The sequence below is a fragment of the Bos mutus genome, chromosome 10 (genome assembly GCF_027580195.1).
Source record: "Bos mutus isolate GX-2022 chromosome 10, NWIPB_WYAK_1.1, whole genome shotgun sequence".
Lineage (NCBI taxonomy): Eukaryota > Metazoa > Chordata > Mammalia > Artiodactyla > Bovidae > Bos > Bos mutus.
The window spans coordinates 97705391-97724082 of record NC_091626.1 but is presented as its reverse complement, the minus strand read 5'-3'; the positions used below and the strand labels follow the sequence as shown (position 1 = coordinate 97724082).

Here is an 18692-nt window from a genome sequence, read left to right as displayed (position 1 = left end):
CCACTGAGACGTGGCTGGAAAAGAAAGATGGGTGGCATAGAGTCCAGGAAGGTTTGCAAGGATGGGAAGTGCTGATAGGAAGAAGAGAAACAGAAACATGCTGGAGAAGGAGGAGGACATAATTATAGGAGCGAAGTCCTTGAAAAGACAGGAGGCGATAATATCTATAACAAACATGGAGGGGTGGCCTGAGAGCAGTAGGGACCCATCATTCACTGAAAAGAGTGGGGAGCCCAAGAGTGGGTGTGGGGGGCAGTGGGGCTGGGAGATAGCACTTTAGGAGGGCGAAGCTCTCTCACCCCATTGCTGCCGCTTCCTCAGCGAAGCAATGAGGCAAGATCTTCAGCTGGAGCGGAAGGGACGGAAGAGCAAAGTGTAAATGAACTATTGGGTATTTTGAGTCTCCCTTTGAAAACTAACTGTCAAACATTTTAAAATTAAATTTTAAAACATAAATTTAAGATGAGACAGACTAACTTCTGTTTTAATATGGTTGTCACCATACTATATTGCAGCTTTCAAAAATTTTTGTGTACTAAAGCCACCAAATATTAGATGATTGCTATGTGACAGACATCATGCTAGGCTCTTTACATCAATCTTTACAAAAAAAAACTTTTGTAAAGGTTAACATTCCCATGTTATAGATAAGAAAACAGAAGTAAGGGAAGGATAAGTAAGCCAAAGAATCCGCCTCAATGTGGGAGAACCAGGTTTGAGCCCTAGATCGGGAAGATCCCCTGGAGAAGGGCATGGCAGCCCACTCCAGTATTCTTGCCTGGAGAATCCCATGGACAGAGGAGCCTGGCAGGCTACAGTCTGTGGGGCCGCAAAGCGTCAGACATGACTGAGCGAATCTCTGCCTTCTGTCTAAGGTCACATAGCTAGGAAGTGGTGAGAACAGAATTAAACTTTTAACTTTGTGGTCATTTAAGAGGAACAGGAGTGCAAAATATAACTTAAGTGGGGGACATGGCACAAAAGAGCAAAGAAGGGTAGGAAGAGATTGAGGGAGACAGCCAGGGAGAGAATGAAAGCAGGAGAAAAGTTTGTTCTCAATACAACAGAAGGTGGTGTGCATTTTCCTAAAAGTGTGTCCTGGTGGTTGACACAAGAGAAAGACATGATCAGTACAGAGCACTCTGTGCATAAAAAAGTAAAACAGAAAAACATATTTTCCTGGGCCTGAAGGCGGTTCCTCCCACTCAGTGTCCTTCAAGAGCACTTTAGTCTCTCTTCCCAATAGTGTCCTCAGCACATCCGCCCTCCCCATATAAAAATGACAAAGCTGACGTGTTTACATAGAATGCTCTCCCAGCCCTATGTAGGCTGTAATCAAAAGCACCTTTAAGTTTTTTAAAAATTGCAATTTCAGTGCAAACCCAACTCCTAGACAAGCCTGATGTCGCCCCGCTTCCACCTGGCTATATCCCTAAAGTTCTGGATGGACATTCTGTGGCCCCATTGCTCCCATAGGTCTCCATGAAAATACCACGTGATAGACCTCGCCATGCCCACCGCAGTCTCGCTATGTAAACTACCCCTGTTTCCCATGCTGTCTCCATCTATGTTAACGACTGTGTGATTTTCCACCAGGTGGATATTTGTGTTATGCTTTACCCCTCCCCTGTGAGTCACAAACCTCACTTTTGTGAGGGATGCCATGGGAAACATCTGCAAGTGTCACTCACCTTACATACTATACTGTCTACCTAGGAAGAGTCTCAGGGGTGATATTGCCCTGAGATGGAGCAAACAGATTTTAGTAGGAAAACATCTCTGACCAGACAGTTCAGAGTGTATCCCACGTTTGCCACCTGCAATGTACAAGTATCTTACCACGATTCTGTGGCGTTGGGAATCCCCTTGTCATTTTGTGTTTAAATGGATAACTAACAAGTTATTGCCTCAGTGTTCTGCTTTGCATGAGGACTGAGCCATTCTTACCCCCAATTTCATGGATCTCAGGCCAACCCAGAGCCTGGGTTCTCCGGGAGGTGGGGGAGGCTGAGATGACGCCCTCCCCTCCCTCAGCCATCAATGTAGGGCTCCAGTCGCTGGATCTGAGCTGGAACCACCTCTACATCCGGGGAGTGGTGGCCTTGTGCAATGGTCTCCGGGTAAGCCTGCGGGAGTGGAGCCAGGGTTGAGCCCAGGTGAGGATGACCAGGCCCTCTGTCCACCATCTTGAACCCCTTCTCCATGGTCACCATTGAGGACAGTGATCTGAGACCTCCTCAGGCGCTCTTCACAGTCAGTCTGCCTCCCACAACTCCTGAATGCATGTCCTCCTTTAGTACAAATCCCTCCCAGGGAAACTTGCCCTACTGGGGCCTCATACGCACCTCTGGGGGTAACTTCAAAGGGGCAGTTTAACTCAGGGCGAAGGGAATGACCTTCACCCAAAGAGAATGAGCTCTGAGACTCTGAGCCCAGCTGGGAGGGATCTGGAAAGATCTGGCCGTCTGTCTCCCGGGGACCACTGAGCACTCTGTCTGGAAGCCGGCCAGGGACAAAAATGGGGGCACGTTGGCTGGATGAGTTGCCTGCAGCCTTGATGCTGGCGCTATTTTCCCTTCTCCCTGCAGTCTAACGTGTCGCTGAAGAAACTCGATCTCTCCATGAACAGCTTTGGGAACGAGGGGGCTGCAGCCCTAGGGGAGGTCCTCAGACTCAACAGCTACCTGACCTACCTAGACCTCAGCAGCAATAACATCACCAACGACGGGCTCTCCAAAATCAGCAGAGCCCTGGAGTTGAATGAAAGCCTCAAAGTTCTGAAGGTAGGCTTCACCCGGGCAGGAGACAGGACAGCTTGTGTGTGCATGTGTGTGTGTGTGCCTCCACGTGTGTGTAACTGCATGTCTGTGTGTCTCTGCACCCATGCATGTGTGCGTCAGTGGGTGTGCATCTGTGTATGTGTCCCTGCATCCCTGTGTGTGCATGCACATGTGTATCTGTGTGTGTGGGGACAGGGAGGGGAGCGGGAGTGGGTTGGGATGTTGCTGGAGAGAAAAATCTACATTCTTGGCTGGCTTTATTCTGTAAACTCAGTGTCACACTCTCCACTCTCACCTGGCACAGGGTAGCAGTTTGTCTCTTAACTGGTTTTCCTTTCTCCCATCTGGGTCTCCTCCAGGTTTTTTTTCTTCACAAAGTGGCTTTCGGGATCTCCGTTCCCCAACCAGGGATTGAACCCGGGCCCGGGCAGTGAAAGCGCCAAGTCCTAACCGCTAGACTGCCAGGGAATCCCCTCCTCCAGTTTCTCTCCACACTGCAGCCAGAGTTTGCCTTTTGAGTGTAAATCTGGCTTCTAACCCCACCCTACCTACTCTACTCCAGCTTAAGCCCCCCATCCCCCAGGGCCTCCATGGCTCAAACCCAGTCCTCTCCCTCAGTGTGTTTCAAGTTTACCCTCCCCCCAACTCCTATGCTCCAGCCAATGCCTCAGGGTCTTTTTATTTTTTTTAATTTTTTGGCTGCCCTGGGTCTTCATTATAGTGCACAGGCTTCTCATTACGGTGCCTTCTCGGTGCAGAGCACAGGCTCTAGGCACTCGGGCTTCGGTAGTTGTGGTGCAAGGGTCTAGGAGCTCCATGACATGTGGGATCATCCCGGACCAGGGATCAAACCCGCACCCCCTACCTTGGCAGGCAGCTTCTTAACCATGGGCTTCCCTGGTAGCTCAGCTGGTAAAGAATCCACCCGCAATGCAGGAGACCCCGGTTCGATCCCTGGGTTGAGAAGTCTATCCCTGGAGAAGGGATAGACTACCCACTCCAGTATTCTTGGGCTTCCTTGGTGGCCCAGCTGGTAAAAAAAACCGCCTGCCGTGTGGGAGACCTGGATTCAATCCCTGGGTCAGGAAGATCCCCTGGAGAAGGGAAAGGCTACCCACTCCAGTAGTCTGGCCTGGAGAATTCCATGGACTGTACAGGCCATGGGGTTGCTAAGAGTCCTGAGCGACTTTCACTTTCACTTCTTAACCACTGGACCACCAGGGGAGACCGCAGGGGCTTTTTCACCTCCCTCCCTGCAGGACCTTGCCCACACTGCTTCCTTAGCCCACAGTGCTCCCCTGACTGGCCTCAGTTGCTATTCTGCCTCAGAACACAGTGGGAGCCCCAGTACCCTAGGCACCCCCAGGGAACCCTCAGATCCTGTTCACCCCTTCTCCTAGAACTCCCCAGAGTTCCTCTTTATATTCTCGTTCTGAGTGACTTGTCTGTCACGCACTAGCCTGAGAGCTTCCTGAGGACAAAGACGTATTCGGGTTTGCCCATTAATATCACCTGTACCTAGCAGAGTCCTGGGTACGGGGGATATAATACTCCGCTAGGACTCAGGACTACAGGAGTCTACAGGATAGTAGTCCTGAGTCTACAGGACTTACTAAGTCATGTCCAAGTCTTGTGATCTCATGGACTGTAGCCCACCAGGCTCCTCTGTCCATGGGATGCCCAATGAATATTTATTAAGTAAATGAATGAATATGTATTTCATTTTAAATTAATTTGCTTATAGATGCTAATTTATAACAGAGAAGCTCCTCGGAAGTTGGCAATTGATGAAAAATGAGGCCTTGTATTAACAGGTCCCCTTTCTGGGGCTCCTACTTTGAGCCAAGATCTGTTTCAAGTGATTTGTCTCCTTATTCCTGGCCCAGCCCCATCAAGTGGGCTCCAGTAACCCCACTTGTCAGATGAGAAGACTGAGGCTGTGTGACCTGTCAGCTAGCAAGAGGCAGAGGGAAGTCAGCTCTACCTGGCTTTCTACTGCAGTTCCAACTCCCGCAAGATATGTAGGTGACTCAGGGGGACCACAGACGTGGGAGTGCTGGTGGAAGAACGGGAGTTAGGAATCAGTGGAGATGAGCTGCCGTTCAAGAGGGCAGTCACCCTAGAGCTGTTGCGGTGACAAGAGGGAGTCAGGTTCTGACCAGTGGAAGTAGCCTGGTGATGGCAGACCACTCCAGGTGGCCGCCTAGTGACTGGGGAAGCTGAGAGGCTGGCCTGCCTGGATGGGCACCGAGTGTGATTCAGACAGAAGAACGGACTCAGCCTGCCAAGGACTCAGCCTTGGGGGCCGACGAAGCCAAGGCAAGTTCAGAGAATCTGACTTCTAAAAGACTAAAAAACTAGCTCAGCAAAATGGCCACGAAGATTTTTTTCTGGTTAGTGAAATATAGGTGATTTTAACATTTTTTTCTACTGCTTTTAAATTTTTTCTACAGTGACCAAATATTTTCATTTTAGATCCTTGTCATGCTTGCCTGTGCTTATCCCAGTGACTGGCGTGTTGCAGGGCCCCAGTCGATGTTTGTTGGATGGATGGATGGATGAGCAGTGAGATGGACAAGTGGATGGATGACAGACAGACAGACAGGGAGATGGGTGCTTACAGAGAAATCTGGAAGGAAGACATAGACTGTGGTTTGACGGGGATATATGGAAACCGTGCTCTGAACCAGCCTTTTCTGCCCCCATCTCTGCCTCCTTCTGCCTTTCCCTTCCTCCCACAGCTTTTCCTGAACCCCATAAGTATGGATGGGGCTGTGTTACTTATCCTGTCCATCAAGAGGAACCCCAAATCCAGGATGGAGGATATTGACATTTCTGTAAGTCATCTGATGGTTCGCTCACACTCAGGGAGCATGCCAGTTGCCATGGCCACCGTGCCAGGTGCCAACAGCTCTGGCCCTCAGGGCCTACATGCTCCAGGAGAAGAAAAGACAAAACACTCCTTTTAGGGTACAACTCTGCCCTCCTCCAGAGGTCCTTTCCATTGGAGTAGCCAGTCAGTCAGTAACATCATGGTATAAAATTATTTGCCCGATCCTGAGAACCCAGGACCTGCACCCCCAAGAGCAGGCCTGAGGGCAGAGAGGAGGAACACCAGAATCAAAGGTGGGGGACCCCAGAACAGACCTGTCTGCAGTCAGCTTTGTTGATGGATGGCTCTGGGCCTTAGAATGCTTCCACAATCACAGGATTTTTAGAATCTGAGTATGAAAACACGTCCAAATCTGTGTTTTCATTTCATGACTCAGCCTACTCTAATCAGAGTAGTATTTGAGTGTAAAAAAAAAAACCTAGATGGAGGCGGGAAGCTTGCGGAGGTGACTCCACTCTGTGGGTACTCTGGCCTGAATCATCCCAGAGGTAGGAGCTGTTGCCAACAATATCCTATACTTGTCTATCAGTTTATACTCTTTTTTTTAAGCCCCAAAGCCATTTTATAGGTGCCAACTCGTTTAGTTCTACTCTGGGAAGTAGGTAGAATGTATTCGTGACCTAGGGCTGCCAAGGCAAAGTACACAAAGCAAGTGACTCAAGTGATAGAAATGTCTTGTCTCACAGTCCTGGAGGCTAGAAGTTCAAGGTCAAGGTGTTGGTCAGGTCGGTTCCTCCAGAGGACTGTGAGGAAGAATCTGCTCCCTGCTTCTCTTCTAGCTCCTGGTAGTTTGCAGGCAATCTTCGCTGTTCCTTGGCTTGTAGAGACCTCACCCTGGATCTCTGCCTTCAGCCTCAGGTGTCACGCTCCGTCTCTGTATCCCAGTGTTCCCTTGTTACAGGGACACCAGTCGTATCGGGTTAGGGCCCACCCTAGCGACCTCATTTTTAACTTGATCATCTGCAAAGATCTTATTTCTTAATAAGGTCATATTCACAGATACTGGGGTCAGGATTTCAGCATCTTTTTTTGTGGGGATACGATTCAACCCATGACTAGTACTCGTCCTCATTGTCCTGCTTTACACGTAAAGAACCTGAAACAGAGAGGTTAGGCCACTCACCCAGGACCACGCAGCAGGTGTGAAACGCAGCGAGGAGTAAACCAGGGCTTCTGCCTCCCACTCTAGAGTTCTGTAAAGGTGAAGTGTGAAAAGTCCTTTCACATTTGCTTAATGCCACACTAATTGGGGTTTTGTTAAGACTTTAATACCTTGCAAGTCTATCAGGGATGATGTTTTGCGTTTGAAATCCAAGCTTCTTAGAACTGAATAATGAGTAAAAATTGGGTTTATATTTGCCACAGATTATAAAGTGTCATAAAAACACACCTGCTGTCCTTTTCACTTTGTTCCCTTGTCTCCTCCTCCCCAGCCCTGGCTCCTCCTTGTGCTCCTGGTTTTCCTCCTCAGAGGCCTGCTCTCTGCTTGTCCCACAGCTCTGACCTGCACCCTGTGTTGCTGCCTCTGACCTCAGCCCCTGGGTCCAGAGTTCATTAGAGTTCGGCTCCTCCCACCCCCTGCAGTGCAGGTTGGAAGGTGTGAACCCGAGCACTATCTTGGGGTGTCTGAGGGAATGTCGGAAGTGATGCTGTTTAGACCCTAAGGCGGCATATAAACCCCTGAGCTGGAGTTTCTCTTGCCACTCCACATGATGCCACCATAACTCTAAGTAGTGTTGGAATCCCTTCATTGTAGATGCTTCTAGAACTTTCTCTAGAATACCTACAAAGGAGAGGGAGTAAGTCTTCAGCCCTTAGCACGAATTGAGTTCTTTGAAAAGGCAAAAGATACTGAGAGCCGCAGCTGAGGGATGAAGCCGGTGGAGCACACCCACGGAGGCCAGGTTTCATCAAACACCATCACACAGAGCACGTGCTCTCCTGCAGCCTCTAAGAGGGCATGGAGGCCCTTCCACAAGGCGGGGGCTCCCCATGTGCAACCAGATGGCTGGAATGAGGGGCTCTCTGCTAGGGCTTCAGCTCTGAAGACCAACACTGGGGTAGAAATGGGCTTTTCAGGGCCTTTGGGGGCCAGTCATGTAACCCCACAGCCGTGCCCGTCTGTCACACACAGACACTAGGCTCACCTTCTGAGAGCAGAGTGAGTTGACAGGCGGTGACAGGCCACCAGCGCCCAGCTAGGACACCTGATCCAGATCACGTGGGAAACTCACAAGCCAAACTGCCAGTGCTAGCAAAGGACAGCCGTGTCCCAGTCTGGGAGCAGCACTGCAGAACAAACTAGAAAAGACAACACGTGGCTTTGCTTGGGGGGAGCCCGCCGGTCTGGGAGATGGCATGACGGCAGCACCCGCTGCCCGACAGGTCCCCTCTCTCCCTGCTGCAGAATGTGCTGGTGTCTGAGCAGTTCGTGAAAATCCTGGATGGGGTGTGTGCCATCCACCCCCAGCTGGATGTGATATACAAGTCAGTGCAAGCCCCCTCGGCCAAGAAAACCCACTTCACATGGACGAACCCCGTGAAACTGATCCAGGTGAGCCCTGCTTCCCTCAAAGAGCCCCCAGAGGCCCCGGAAAACGTTAACCTTTGGCTCAGCTCCCAGAATTTCTCCTCCCCCGGAGCGTGTTCATGGTCCTGTCTGACAAGGGATTCTCAGCTGCAGGATATCCCCTCTGACTCTCAGATCCATCAGCAATGCTTCCTGATTCCCAGAGGAAAGGAAGTGCATGGAACTGGCTAAAGAGGGAGGGCCGTGGAACAGGATGGTTTCTACCAGCTAGGCTCCTCCATTACAACCAGAGACAAGTCACTGAATTGCTCTGTGCCTCAGTCTCTTCACCTGTAAAATGGGCATAATAATAGTACCCACCCCAGCAGGGCTGCTGTGAAGGTTAAATTCTATACTCCACATGATGGACTTAGAACAATACTTGGCATGTGACCAGCACACAATTCACAGAGGCTCTTTCCAATAGCTGGTAAGGATGCAAAGACATCCTGACCCTGTGGTCAGCATGGGTATTTGGTGGCTTCAACTAATGAGAAATCTGTAAGTCTTTTATATCTAGAGGTCACCTGCTCCTGGCTCCAGTCTTAAATTGTGTCTGGCAGTGAGAGGAAAAAGATGTAACAGTGGAAATAAAACTCAGAGAGTGTTAGAGCTGGAAGGGATGTTATAGCTCCTCTGGTCCAATGACCTCACAGAGCAGTGACTGCCCAGGCCTGGGGTTTTCACTCCCGGCTCCGCCCTGGACGTGCAGGCGAGGGGTGTGCTGCTGGGGGCAGGACTGTTACCACCCGGGGCAGCAGGAGCTGGGAGAGTGCCCTGCAAAGGCAATTCTGCATGGCATGTGCCACAGGACCTCTGTGCCTTAGTTTCAGAACCAAATAGAAGAGCTCTTGCATGAAAATTCTCACTGTAGGAAAAGTTCTAGAAAGCAAAGCAGTATCAAGTATCTTTATATCTTTATCAGTGAATCGATGTCAGGTGAATAGAGGAGAAATTTGTTTTGCAAGTAGAGTGGGAATGGAGTTTTCTAGTGCAAAGTGCCCTTGCTCCTCGTTTTAAAACAATATAGAAAAGGAATCCCAGAGGAGAGACCCAACCACACATACAATGTAAACCATAGGCCTTCCCCTCAGGGGCCCAACAATCTGGCTGGGAAGATGGGATACAGTCATTTCCAATAGAAAATGTCAGATGATAAATAATAAACAAGTGACCAAGGTAGCAAGTGTCAGTACAATCCAAACTAGAGGTCACTGCAGGACTGGGCAAGCAGGGAAGGATGCCTCCTGGCAGAGGTGGGTTGGGGCAAGGGCCCTGACATGCAGAAAGGGTGCAGGTGAGCCCCAGAGGGAGGGATGGAGGGAGAGGGACTCCCACCAGAAAGGAGTGAACAGGGAGTCACTTGCAGTGTGTCTGGAGGGGTGGGAACAGAACCACTTGGCTCCAGTCTCACAGGGAAGCCTGGGAACCAAGGCTGCAAAGGGAGGCTGGGGCTGGACGCAGCAGTCCTCAGACTGTAGGCTCAGAGTTGGGTTTGAAGTCAGGGAGCAGGGAGCCAGGGAGAGTTGTTGAGCAGAGGGTGTGATGTGAATCCAGCAGGACTGAGGGAGAGTATTTTTGGCAACAGGGAGAGAAAAGAACTGAAGGGGGTAAATATGAGAATGGGAAAATCAATGAGGACACGCTTGTAGTATTCTAGATATAGAACGGCAACTTGGCTGAAAAGGACGATGGGAGTGGAGATATCCTTACGGAACATCTCCAGGACCTGGTGAGTGGTTGTGTCTGCGTGTGTGGGTGTGGGTGTGGGTATGTGTGTGTTGGGAGAAGAGAGACCTGTGGGAAGAGGAGAGAGGTGAAGATAACTACAAATTTCAAGCCCAATGGACTAAAAGAATGATGGTAATGTTGCCAGCATAGGGAAGTCCAGTGGGGAAAAGAAGCTGCCCCTGCCCTCTCTACCCACTCTGACTTCATCCCTCCCATCTCCCCACCCTCCCATTTCAGCCCCACTGGATCTCTCCCCATTGTTTTTTGCATCCCTTAAAGTCAGCTCTGGGTCCCTCTGCCTGGAACACTGCTCCTCCTGCCCTCTGTGTCTCACCCCCTCCTCCGCACTCCCTCGGTCTGCACTTGAGTGTCCCTTCCTCGGGCAACCCTTCTCAGGTTCCCTGGTCAAGAGTCAATGCCCTTGGTACACACTACCACAGCCCTCTGCTTCACCTTTTACCACAAAACTGAACTCTTCCAGGGCAGGAACTATGTTGGGTCTTGCCAAAACACCTCCCAAAGTGACAGGCCCATCCGCCAGTCAAGCTCTAAGTTGCAGACCACAGAATCCACTCCACTAGGTTAAGCAAAGAGGAATGAATTACCAGAAAGAGACCCCAGAGACATGAGAGGGCTGAAGAAAAGCCTCCACGTTTAGATTCCAGAAAAGGTTGCCAGACACCCCAACTGGGTTACCAGGAGGGCTGTCCCTTCTGCCTCGGGCAGGAAGACACCCAACCAGGAATCACCTGCAGAATCGGGAAGCCACCCCCCCAAGCTGCCAAAGCACTCGGGTCACACATGCATCTCACCAAAGGGCTTGGTGAAACCATCTCGTTCCTACCCATAGCCTCAAGGGGGCTTAGGGAAGGCTGGTCTTTGGTTTTCCAGCCTCTGTAACACACTATAGAGGTGGGTAAGAAGGAACTGGAGTGGGTGTAGCTGCTGCAGCCCTCAGTAACAGGGATCACAGAATCCAGCTGACTCAGGCTCACTTCAGACCTGTTGGATTGAGGTGTCAGTGGGGTTCGGTATGGACTGGCAAGCAGCTGCTGGGGATGTGGAATTAGAGATGGGGGTCCGGGATTTATCCCGGGGTGGGGTCAGCGGAGTACAGCTGAGAGGGAGGTACAGGGAGAGGAGAGTGATCCCTGAGGAATTCCTCTGTGAGCAAGGGTGTCTGCAAAAATACCTGTCAGCGCAGCTGCGCCTTGCCTTCGGCTTTTGAGAGTCAGAGGGAAAGATAAACCAGAAGATACTAAAAAGAAACCAAAAGAACACTTAATGATACTGGAAAGGAGCTCACAATATATAATACAGTGCATTTTATTAAACAGTATGTATGGTAGAAAGATGTTAGATAGATAGGCAGGCAGATGAAAAAAAATGTACGTCAAGATGTTACCTCTGGGCGGTGGGATTGGACTATGGGTAATTTTTCATTTTTTTCTTTCTATTAATCTAAAATTACCTTAAAATGTGAGTAGCTACTATCTTTGAATGGAAAACAATGACATATCATTTTTAAAATACTCTAACACAGTACATCTCCATATGAGGATGTTCGAATGAAATAATGAGAATCCTATGAATTCCAGGAGCCTGCTCCGCCCGTCCCACTACATGGTTCTGGTTTGGTCTTTGGGTCTCTGAGCTGACAACAGCCCTCTCACATCCACAGAGCACCGTCTCCACTAGTCTTAGCAGGGGCGACCTCAAAGCTAAATAGTGCACATACATATGATCACCGCCCTATTCCCTCCATGCTGTGGAAGCTTAACAGCCTCGGCAACTATCCTTCCGCCCTTGGGATGTGGACCGGCAGGACAGCCTGCTCCATCCGGGTGGGACAGACACGTGGGAAGCATCATGTGTGGTTCTGCCGGACCTCAGTCTGGGCAGGTGGAGGGTCGGAGGTGGGGCGGGAGATGGGGGTAGGGGGTTCGTACAGATGTTACAAAGCTCGTGGTGTCTCCTGCTTCTCCCAGAGCTACGCAGACCAAAACAAAATCTCCGTCCTGGACTTCTTCAGGAGCCTGAACCCTAGTGGAGAGATGATGATGCCTGTGGGCGAGTTCCGGAAAGCCATGATACAGGTAGGTGGATGCCTCGTGGCCGCAGGCACTAGGTGTGCGTGTGTGCACGGTGTGTGACAGACAGAGACACGCACGAGCATTTCACAGAGCTTCCCCGCTGGCTGTGAGGAGCCAGCTGGTCCACCTCCTCTATCGAGACCCAGAGGGACAGCTAAACCTCCCTCCATCACCCCCTGACGTCATTCTCTACTGCATGGCTGGGTGCCACTGATGACCCACGATGCTGCCCAAAGACACACGTGCTTCATCTTCAAGGTCTTTCTCCCCATTGCATTTGGCTACTGGGCAGATTCCACACGGGTGTAGGATAAGAGACCACATCCCAGTGCCCCGGTATTTTACCTCAGGCTGTATCGTCTTGGCTGAAATCCCACACCTTCAAGTGCAGGATATGATGGAGGTGCTGAGGAACCCTTGAAATGCAAATGTGAACAGGTCTGGCTCCAGAGCACCCCTAGGAAGGATGGGCCCTGCAAGAATAGGACTCTGTGGGGTCCAGAGTGGGGATAGGACCCTCGGAGCTGGGCCTGAAGAGGGCTGGCTAGACTCGGTACCAGGGAGGGAAGGATGAACTTCCCACACTGCAAAGTCACTGCCGCCCACTCCACCTGGACTGCCACCTCTTTCCCCCACAGGGCCCCCCAGATTGAAAGGAGAGGCTCGGGGGTCTGGGCAGTGACCCCCGGGTGTCGGGGGCACTTCTTCCTGCCCTGCAGGGTGTGTGGGTTCAGCTCCCTCGGATCTCTCAGTTGCCAGCTGTGGGCCCAAGGCGAGTGAGTGAAGCACTGTGGTGTGTGTGTGTATGTGATGGGGAGGTCGGGGGCGGGGAGCAGAGAGCTCCACTGACCTTGCATGTTCTGTCCACCTCCTCAGCAGAACAAGGTCCCCATAAACCGGTACCAAGTCAGGGAGCTGATAAAGAAGCTGGGCGAGAAGACAGGCATGGTGGACTTCAGGTCAGCCCGGCCCCACTGCCCAGACCTCTCTAGGCTGCCCCTCTACCCCCCGGAAGGCCCCCAGTTCCGTCTAAGGCACCCTGGCTCCAGGGGCCATGCTGGAGCGATGGGGATGCATGGAGCAGAGGGCGAGGCCCTGGGGTGGGGACGGGGTGTCAGACAGACAGACGAGAGGACAGAGGCACCATGGGGAACCACGGGTCATTCAACTCTCCTGGAGCGTAGGCAGCCAGGCAGGTGAGGAACTCCTTGAAGAGACCAACAAGGACCTTGACAATGATCATAACAGTGACCAACATCCATGGGCCCTTACCACATGCCAAGTACTCCACCAGTCAGCAGACAGGTGCCCGGATTCTCACAGTACCCAACAGGCACTAGCGTGCTCCCCACCCTACTGTGAAGGATGAAACGGAACTTCAGCGAAGGAAGGCATGGAGCCAAGTGCTTGCAGCCAGAAAGGGGCAGCTGCAGCCTTAGGACCCAGGTCTACATGGTCCGGGCACCTGCTTCCCTATGCCAGACCTCCGGGCTGAGGCTGCAGGACCCACTGGTCTGCACATGGCCCTGCAGCTGCGTGTCTTGAGGAAGCCCTAAGGAGACTGCCGGAGGAGGCCCCTGTCTGATCCTGCCCCACGGCCCTCCCCCAGAACCTCTGTCCCTGCCTCTGTCAGAGTCCCTCATTCGTGGAGGAGCCGCTGCCTCTGCTGTAATTCGGCTCTAATAGTAAGGGTGAGGCTGTGTGCAGGGCTCTCAGTCTCCAAGTGTTTAGAATGGGGTGATAACCACAGCACCCGAGAGCGTTTCTTAACAATAGAGTGGAGACAATGCGCATGAGGGGCTGGCACGTGATGCTCTTGGTCAGGAGCAACACCATCATCCAGCAAGCATCGCCCCAGCAGGGTGGTTCAGGCGTGCACCCCACCTCGAGGGCCCCCCACCCCAACCCGCCCTCTCTAAAGCACCACCTCCTGTTCCTTGGGACTGGTGGGAGGAGCCCAAGGCAGAGGGCTGAAGATCAGGTCGGGTCCAGCAACCCTCCAGTTTTCATCTGAGGCCGTGTGGCCATCAAGAGGCGGAGCTGGGGCCTCAGGACCCAAGTGGGGAGCTCTAGCGGGCACCTCGAATTCCCCTGCGGTCACACACACTGCAGCTCTGTTACTTCCGATTGAAGAGCAGAGTTATCTTTCTTTTTTATTGTTGCTTGAAATTATCATTTTTTGTTACAAATCATATCTATTTGTAAAAGGCCTAAGTCCACAGAAGTGCCGTAGGGAGAAAATGAAGGCACTCTTTCACCTGCCCCCACAGCTCCTGCTGCCCCCAGAGTGCGCTTGTGAGCAAGCCCAGATGCATGCTTCGGGAACTTTTCCCACATACTTGCAATCAAGTGTGTGTCTGTGTGTGTGTGTGCGTGTGCGTGCGTGTGCGTGCGTGTGTTCTCCAAGTGTTAAAAACATGGACTCTGGGACCGGGCCACCTTGGTTCCAACCCCAGCTCCACTCCTGTGGAACTGGGCAGTTTACCCAACCTCCCGGTGCCTCAGTCTCGCCATCTGTATATAGGGCTGGGAGCTTTCAAGGATTAAATGAGTTAAAGCCTATGAAGCACATAGAACACTAGCTGGCATGTGGTAGACTCACAGTATTTTACTATACATTATTTGACCCTCACACACACACACACACACACACACACACACACACACACAGAGTCTCTTATCATAAATAGAAGCATACCAGGGCTTCCCTGGTGGCTCAGATGGTAAAGAATCCACCTGCAATGCAGGATACCTGGGTTCAATCCCTGGGTTGGGAAGATCCCCTGGAGAAGGAAATGGCAACCCACTCCAGTATTCTTCCCGGGAGAATCCCACGGACAGGGGAGCCTGGTGGGCTACGTCCATGGGGTCACAGTCAGACACGACTGACCAACTAACACACATGCACAGAACCATACTGTCACAGTCCTCTGACCTTGCTCTGCCTTACAGTATGGTTGGGCGAACTGTCCACGTTAGTATCTTTAGATCTATCTCAGCCTTTTCAACCACCGCGTGGTATATCACCGTGCAGAAAGAGACTCTCTTACCGACTGTTAGGTTATTTCCAAAGTTTTGCTGCCACAAGTAACAGTCACCAACTTTCTTTCGTATGTCGTGTCTACACACCTGTTTGTCTAACGTGGGTTGGGTGGCTCGGACCCAGGAGGAGCACGTCCACATTCTAAAATTAAATCTGCTGCCAAAGCTGACAACGTAAACCCACCCTCATCCCTGTCCGGACGCTGAAGCTCACCTCGGGCATTGCTTTGCCAAGACGAGAGAGGGGTTTACACATGGTCTCACTGGGGTTCGAGCCTGTCTAAACACTCTCGGCAATCAGCCACTACTAGGCTGCATTGGCACTCAGCGTTATCCCCTTACCTTTCAATCCAGTTTCTTGAAAATGACGAGGTCATAGCAACACGTCCAGTCTGGAAAGACGTCTCGGCGACAGAGAACTCCTGGCACGTCGGCTGGTGGCAGGGGAGGAGGCGGAGAGCTGGCTGAAACCTCGGTGGACAAACCCCAAGGCCAGGGCTGTGAGCCAGCCAATAAAGTCTGGCTTGGGTCTCCGGGCTGCTGGTGGCCTGCCCTTCCCCTGGGAGCACCCTCTGGTTTTAGGGGGCCCATCCTTGGCGGCCTCATCAAGAGCCATGAGACAGATTGGGAGTGTGTGGGGTTGCTGGGCGACAGAATGAGAGCAGTGGGGGAAAGGTCAGCGCACGCAAGCAGTTGCCACCGTGCTTGTAAACTGTGTCTGGGGGCATGGCTGAGACTCGGGAGGAAGTGGCAGAGGGAGCAGGTGCTCAGGAAGTGAGGACGGGGCCTCTGGACGCACAGGCCAGGGTGTCACCTGGAGAGAGTCCGGGCGGGAGACGGAGCGAGCTGGCATCCAGTGTAGCCTGGCACAGCCTGGCCACCTGACCTTGGAGCCTCGTGGTTCCACCTGAAAAGTGGGACAGCTGAAACCAAAGATCCCCCGCCTGTTCTAGGGATCTGCCATCCTGCATTTCTTTGTAAAATTCCTTGGGAAACTGGGGAGGCATGAGGAGCTTAGCAAAAGAAGAGCAGGTGTAGCCAAGAACAGCATACGTTGAGCCGGCGGGGGGAATGGGTGCCTTCAGGGGTTTTGATTAAGCCCGCCAGCCGCCTCTGGGACGAACAAGGGCAGGAACTGTCCTTTGTACCTGTTCAGTGCCTGCTTATAGTAGGTGCTCAATAAAAACAAGAGGGTGAGATGAAAAAACTCATGCACCTGGCAATTGCTTTGGGCAATCGAGGGAAAGCTGGGAGAGTTTGGGGGTGCCCAGGGGCCACACTTTGGAGCACCAGGGAAGTGCTGGGATGGCACCTGGGAATCAAGGCACCAGCCCTCGGGGTTCACTTTACTTCTTCATCAAGGGTGGAGGTGATGTTAAGCCCTTTCTGCACATGTGGTGGAATCATGATCTGAAAATCTGTCCCCCTCCCCACAGCTTATTTTCCCTCCCTTCCCTCATTCAGAGTCTTAGCCTAAAGTTGAATTTCTGTTAATTAGACTGTTGTATGGGCTCAGACGGAGAAGGCAATGGCACCCCACTCCAGTACTCTTGCCTGGAAAATCCCATGGATGGAGGAGCCTGGTAGGCTGCAGTCCATGGGGTTGCTAAGAGTCAGACACGACTGAGCAACTTCGCTTTCACTTTTCACTTTCATGCATTGGAGAAGGAAATGGCAACCCACTCCAGTGTTCTTGCCTGGAGAATCCCAGGGATGGGGGAGCCTGGTGGCTGCTGTCTATGGGGTCGCACAGAGTCGGACACGACTGAAGTGACTTAGCATAGCATAGCATAGCATATGGGCTCAGAGTCAAAATTAGGATGATGAAAAGAAAAGAAGGCAATAGAAGGAGTTTTTGAGCTGAAACTCACATCTACCCCACCCATCAGGGTATGTAGATATATTTGACTCCCCAAATAAATCGGATCCCCTTGAAGTCGAGGAGCTTGCCTTTTAAGACTATTATAACCCTTGAAATTCTCCATCAAGTCCATGCTCATAACTGAGCATCCAATAATTACTGGTGTCTGGGTGGAACCCAGAGGATTATGAGGCTATTACATCAAAATTTGTTACGGACTGTAGACTGTTGTTCATTCATTGTTTGGTCACTCAGTCGTGTCCAGCTCTTTGCAACCCAATGGACAGCAGCACGCCAGGCTTCCCTGTCCTTCACTATCTCCTGGAGTTTGCTCAAACTCATGTCCATTGAGTCGGCAATGCCATCCAACCATCTCATCCTCTGTCGTCCCCTTCTCCTCTCGCCTTCAATCTTTCCCAGCATCAGAGTCTTTTCCAATGAGTCAGTTCTTCACATCAGGTGGCCTAAGTACTGGAGCTTCATCTTCAGCATCAGTCCTTCCAGTGAACATTTTGGGCTTATTTCCTTTAGGTTGGACTGGTTGGATCTCCTTGCTGTCTAAGGGACTCTCAAGGGATCAATGAAAACAGCAAAGTAAGCCAGAAGGAAAAACACCAATACAGTATACTAACGCGCATATATGGAATTTAGAAAGATGGTAACAATAACCCTGTGTACGAGACAGCAAAAGAGCCACTGATGTATAGAACAGTCTTATGGACTCTGTGGGAGAGGGAGAGGGTGGGAAGATTTGGGAGAATGGCATTGAAACATGTAAAATAGCATGTATGAAACGAGATGCCAGTCCAGGTTCGATGCGCGATACTGGATGCTTGGGGCTGGTGCACTGGGACGACCCAGAGGGATGGTATGGGGAGGGAGGAGGGAGGAGGGTTCAGGATGGGGAACACATGTATACCTGTGGTGGATTCATTTTGATATTTGGCAAAACTAATACAATTATGTAAAGTTTAAAAATAAAATAAAGTTAAAAAAAATTTAAAAAGAAAATAGCAAAGTTTTCTCAAAATGTTTTTATTCACCTTTTGCCTAAAAGAGAAAAGGCAGCACATTTTATTATCAAAGTTATTTCTGCGTGTGTAGTTTTGGAGGAACGATGGACATATGGAGAAGCCACCATCCGAGACCCTCCGGCCCACCCCTTGACACACACCCCCATCACGGAGGCCCAGCTGAAACCCTGCCTGCAGCAACTCTGGAACCTGCCCAGGTGTGGTGTAGTTCCTACTTATGGCCACTAGGTGTCAGGTCAGCTTCAAAAGTCCACCTGAGGACTGTTGAATCAGCTTGCTTTGTGGTCCTTGCTCTGCCCTTTCTCTGACTTCCCAAACTTCTGCCCCCAGGAGCCTGGCATGATGTCAGAGCCCCAAAGCGTCCAGCAGCCTGATGCTTGGACAGACCTGTCCTCATTATGAAGCAAAGTCACTCACATCGACCATGAACCCTTGTGTGTGTGTGTGTGTGTTAGTCGCTCAGTCATGTCCGACTCTGCAACCCCACGGACTATAGCCTCCCAGGCTTCACTGTCCATGGGATTCTCCAGGCAAAAATACTGGAGCAGATTGCCATTCCCTTCTCCAGAGGAACTTCCCAACCCAGGGATTGAACCCTGCATCGCAGGCAGATTCTTTACCATTTGAGCTACAGGAAGTCTTGTAGTGAGGAAGAAAATCAGGTGCTCAGTACAAGCTCCAGAAACATT

The 18692-nt window shown here is 51.3% G+C and overlaps 1 protein-coding gene across 1 annotated transcript in view; it reads left to right on the top strand.

Moving 5' to 3' along the window:
• The window catches only part of LRRC74A (leucine rich repeat containing 74A), a 29401-nt gene extending 15036 nt beyond the window's left edge, over positions 1 to 14365 (top strand). Inside the window, exons 8-14 of the mRNA XM_070378576.1 lie at positions 2035 to 2120; positions 2589 to 2783; positions 5522 to 5617; positions 8081 to 8227; positions 11962 to 12069; positions 12943 to 13166; positions 14353 to 14365. Coding sequence (XP_070234677.1) covers positions 2035 to 2120; positions 2589 to 2783; positions 5522 to 5617; positions 8081 to 8227; positions 11962 to 12069; positions 12943 to 13166; positions 14353 to 14365 — 869 coding nt within the window. The remainder of the gene's footprint in view (positions 1 to 2034; positions 2121 to 2588; positions 2784 to 5521; positions 5618 to 8080; positions 8228 to 11961; positions 12070 to 12942; positions 13167 to 14352) is intronic.
• Positions 14366 to 18692: the final 4327 nt, after the last annotated feature.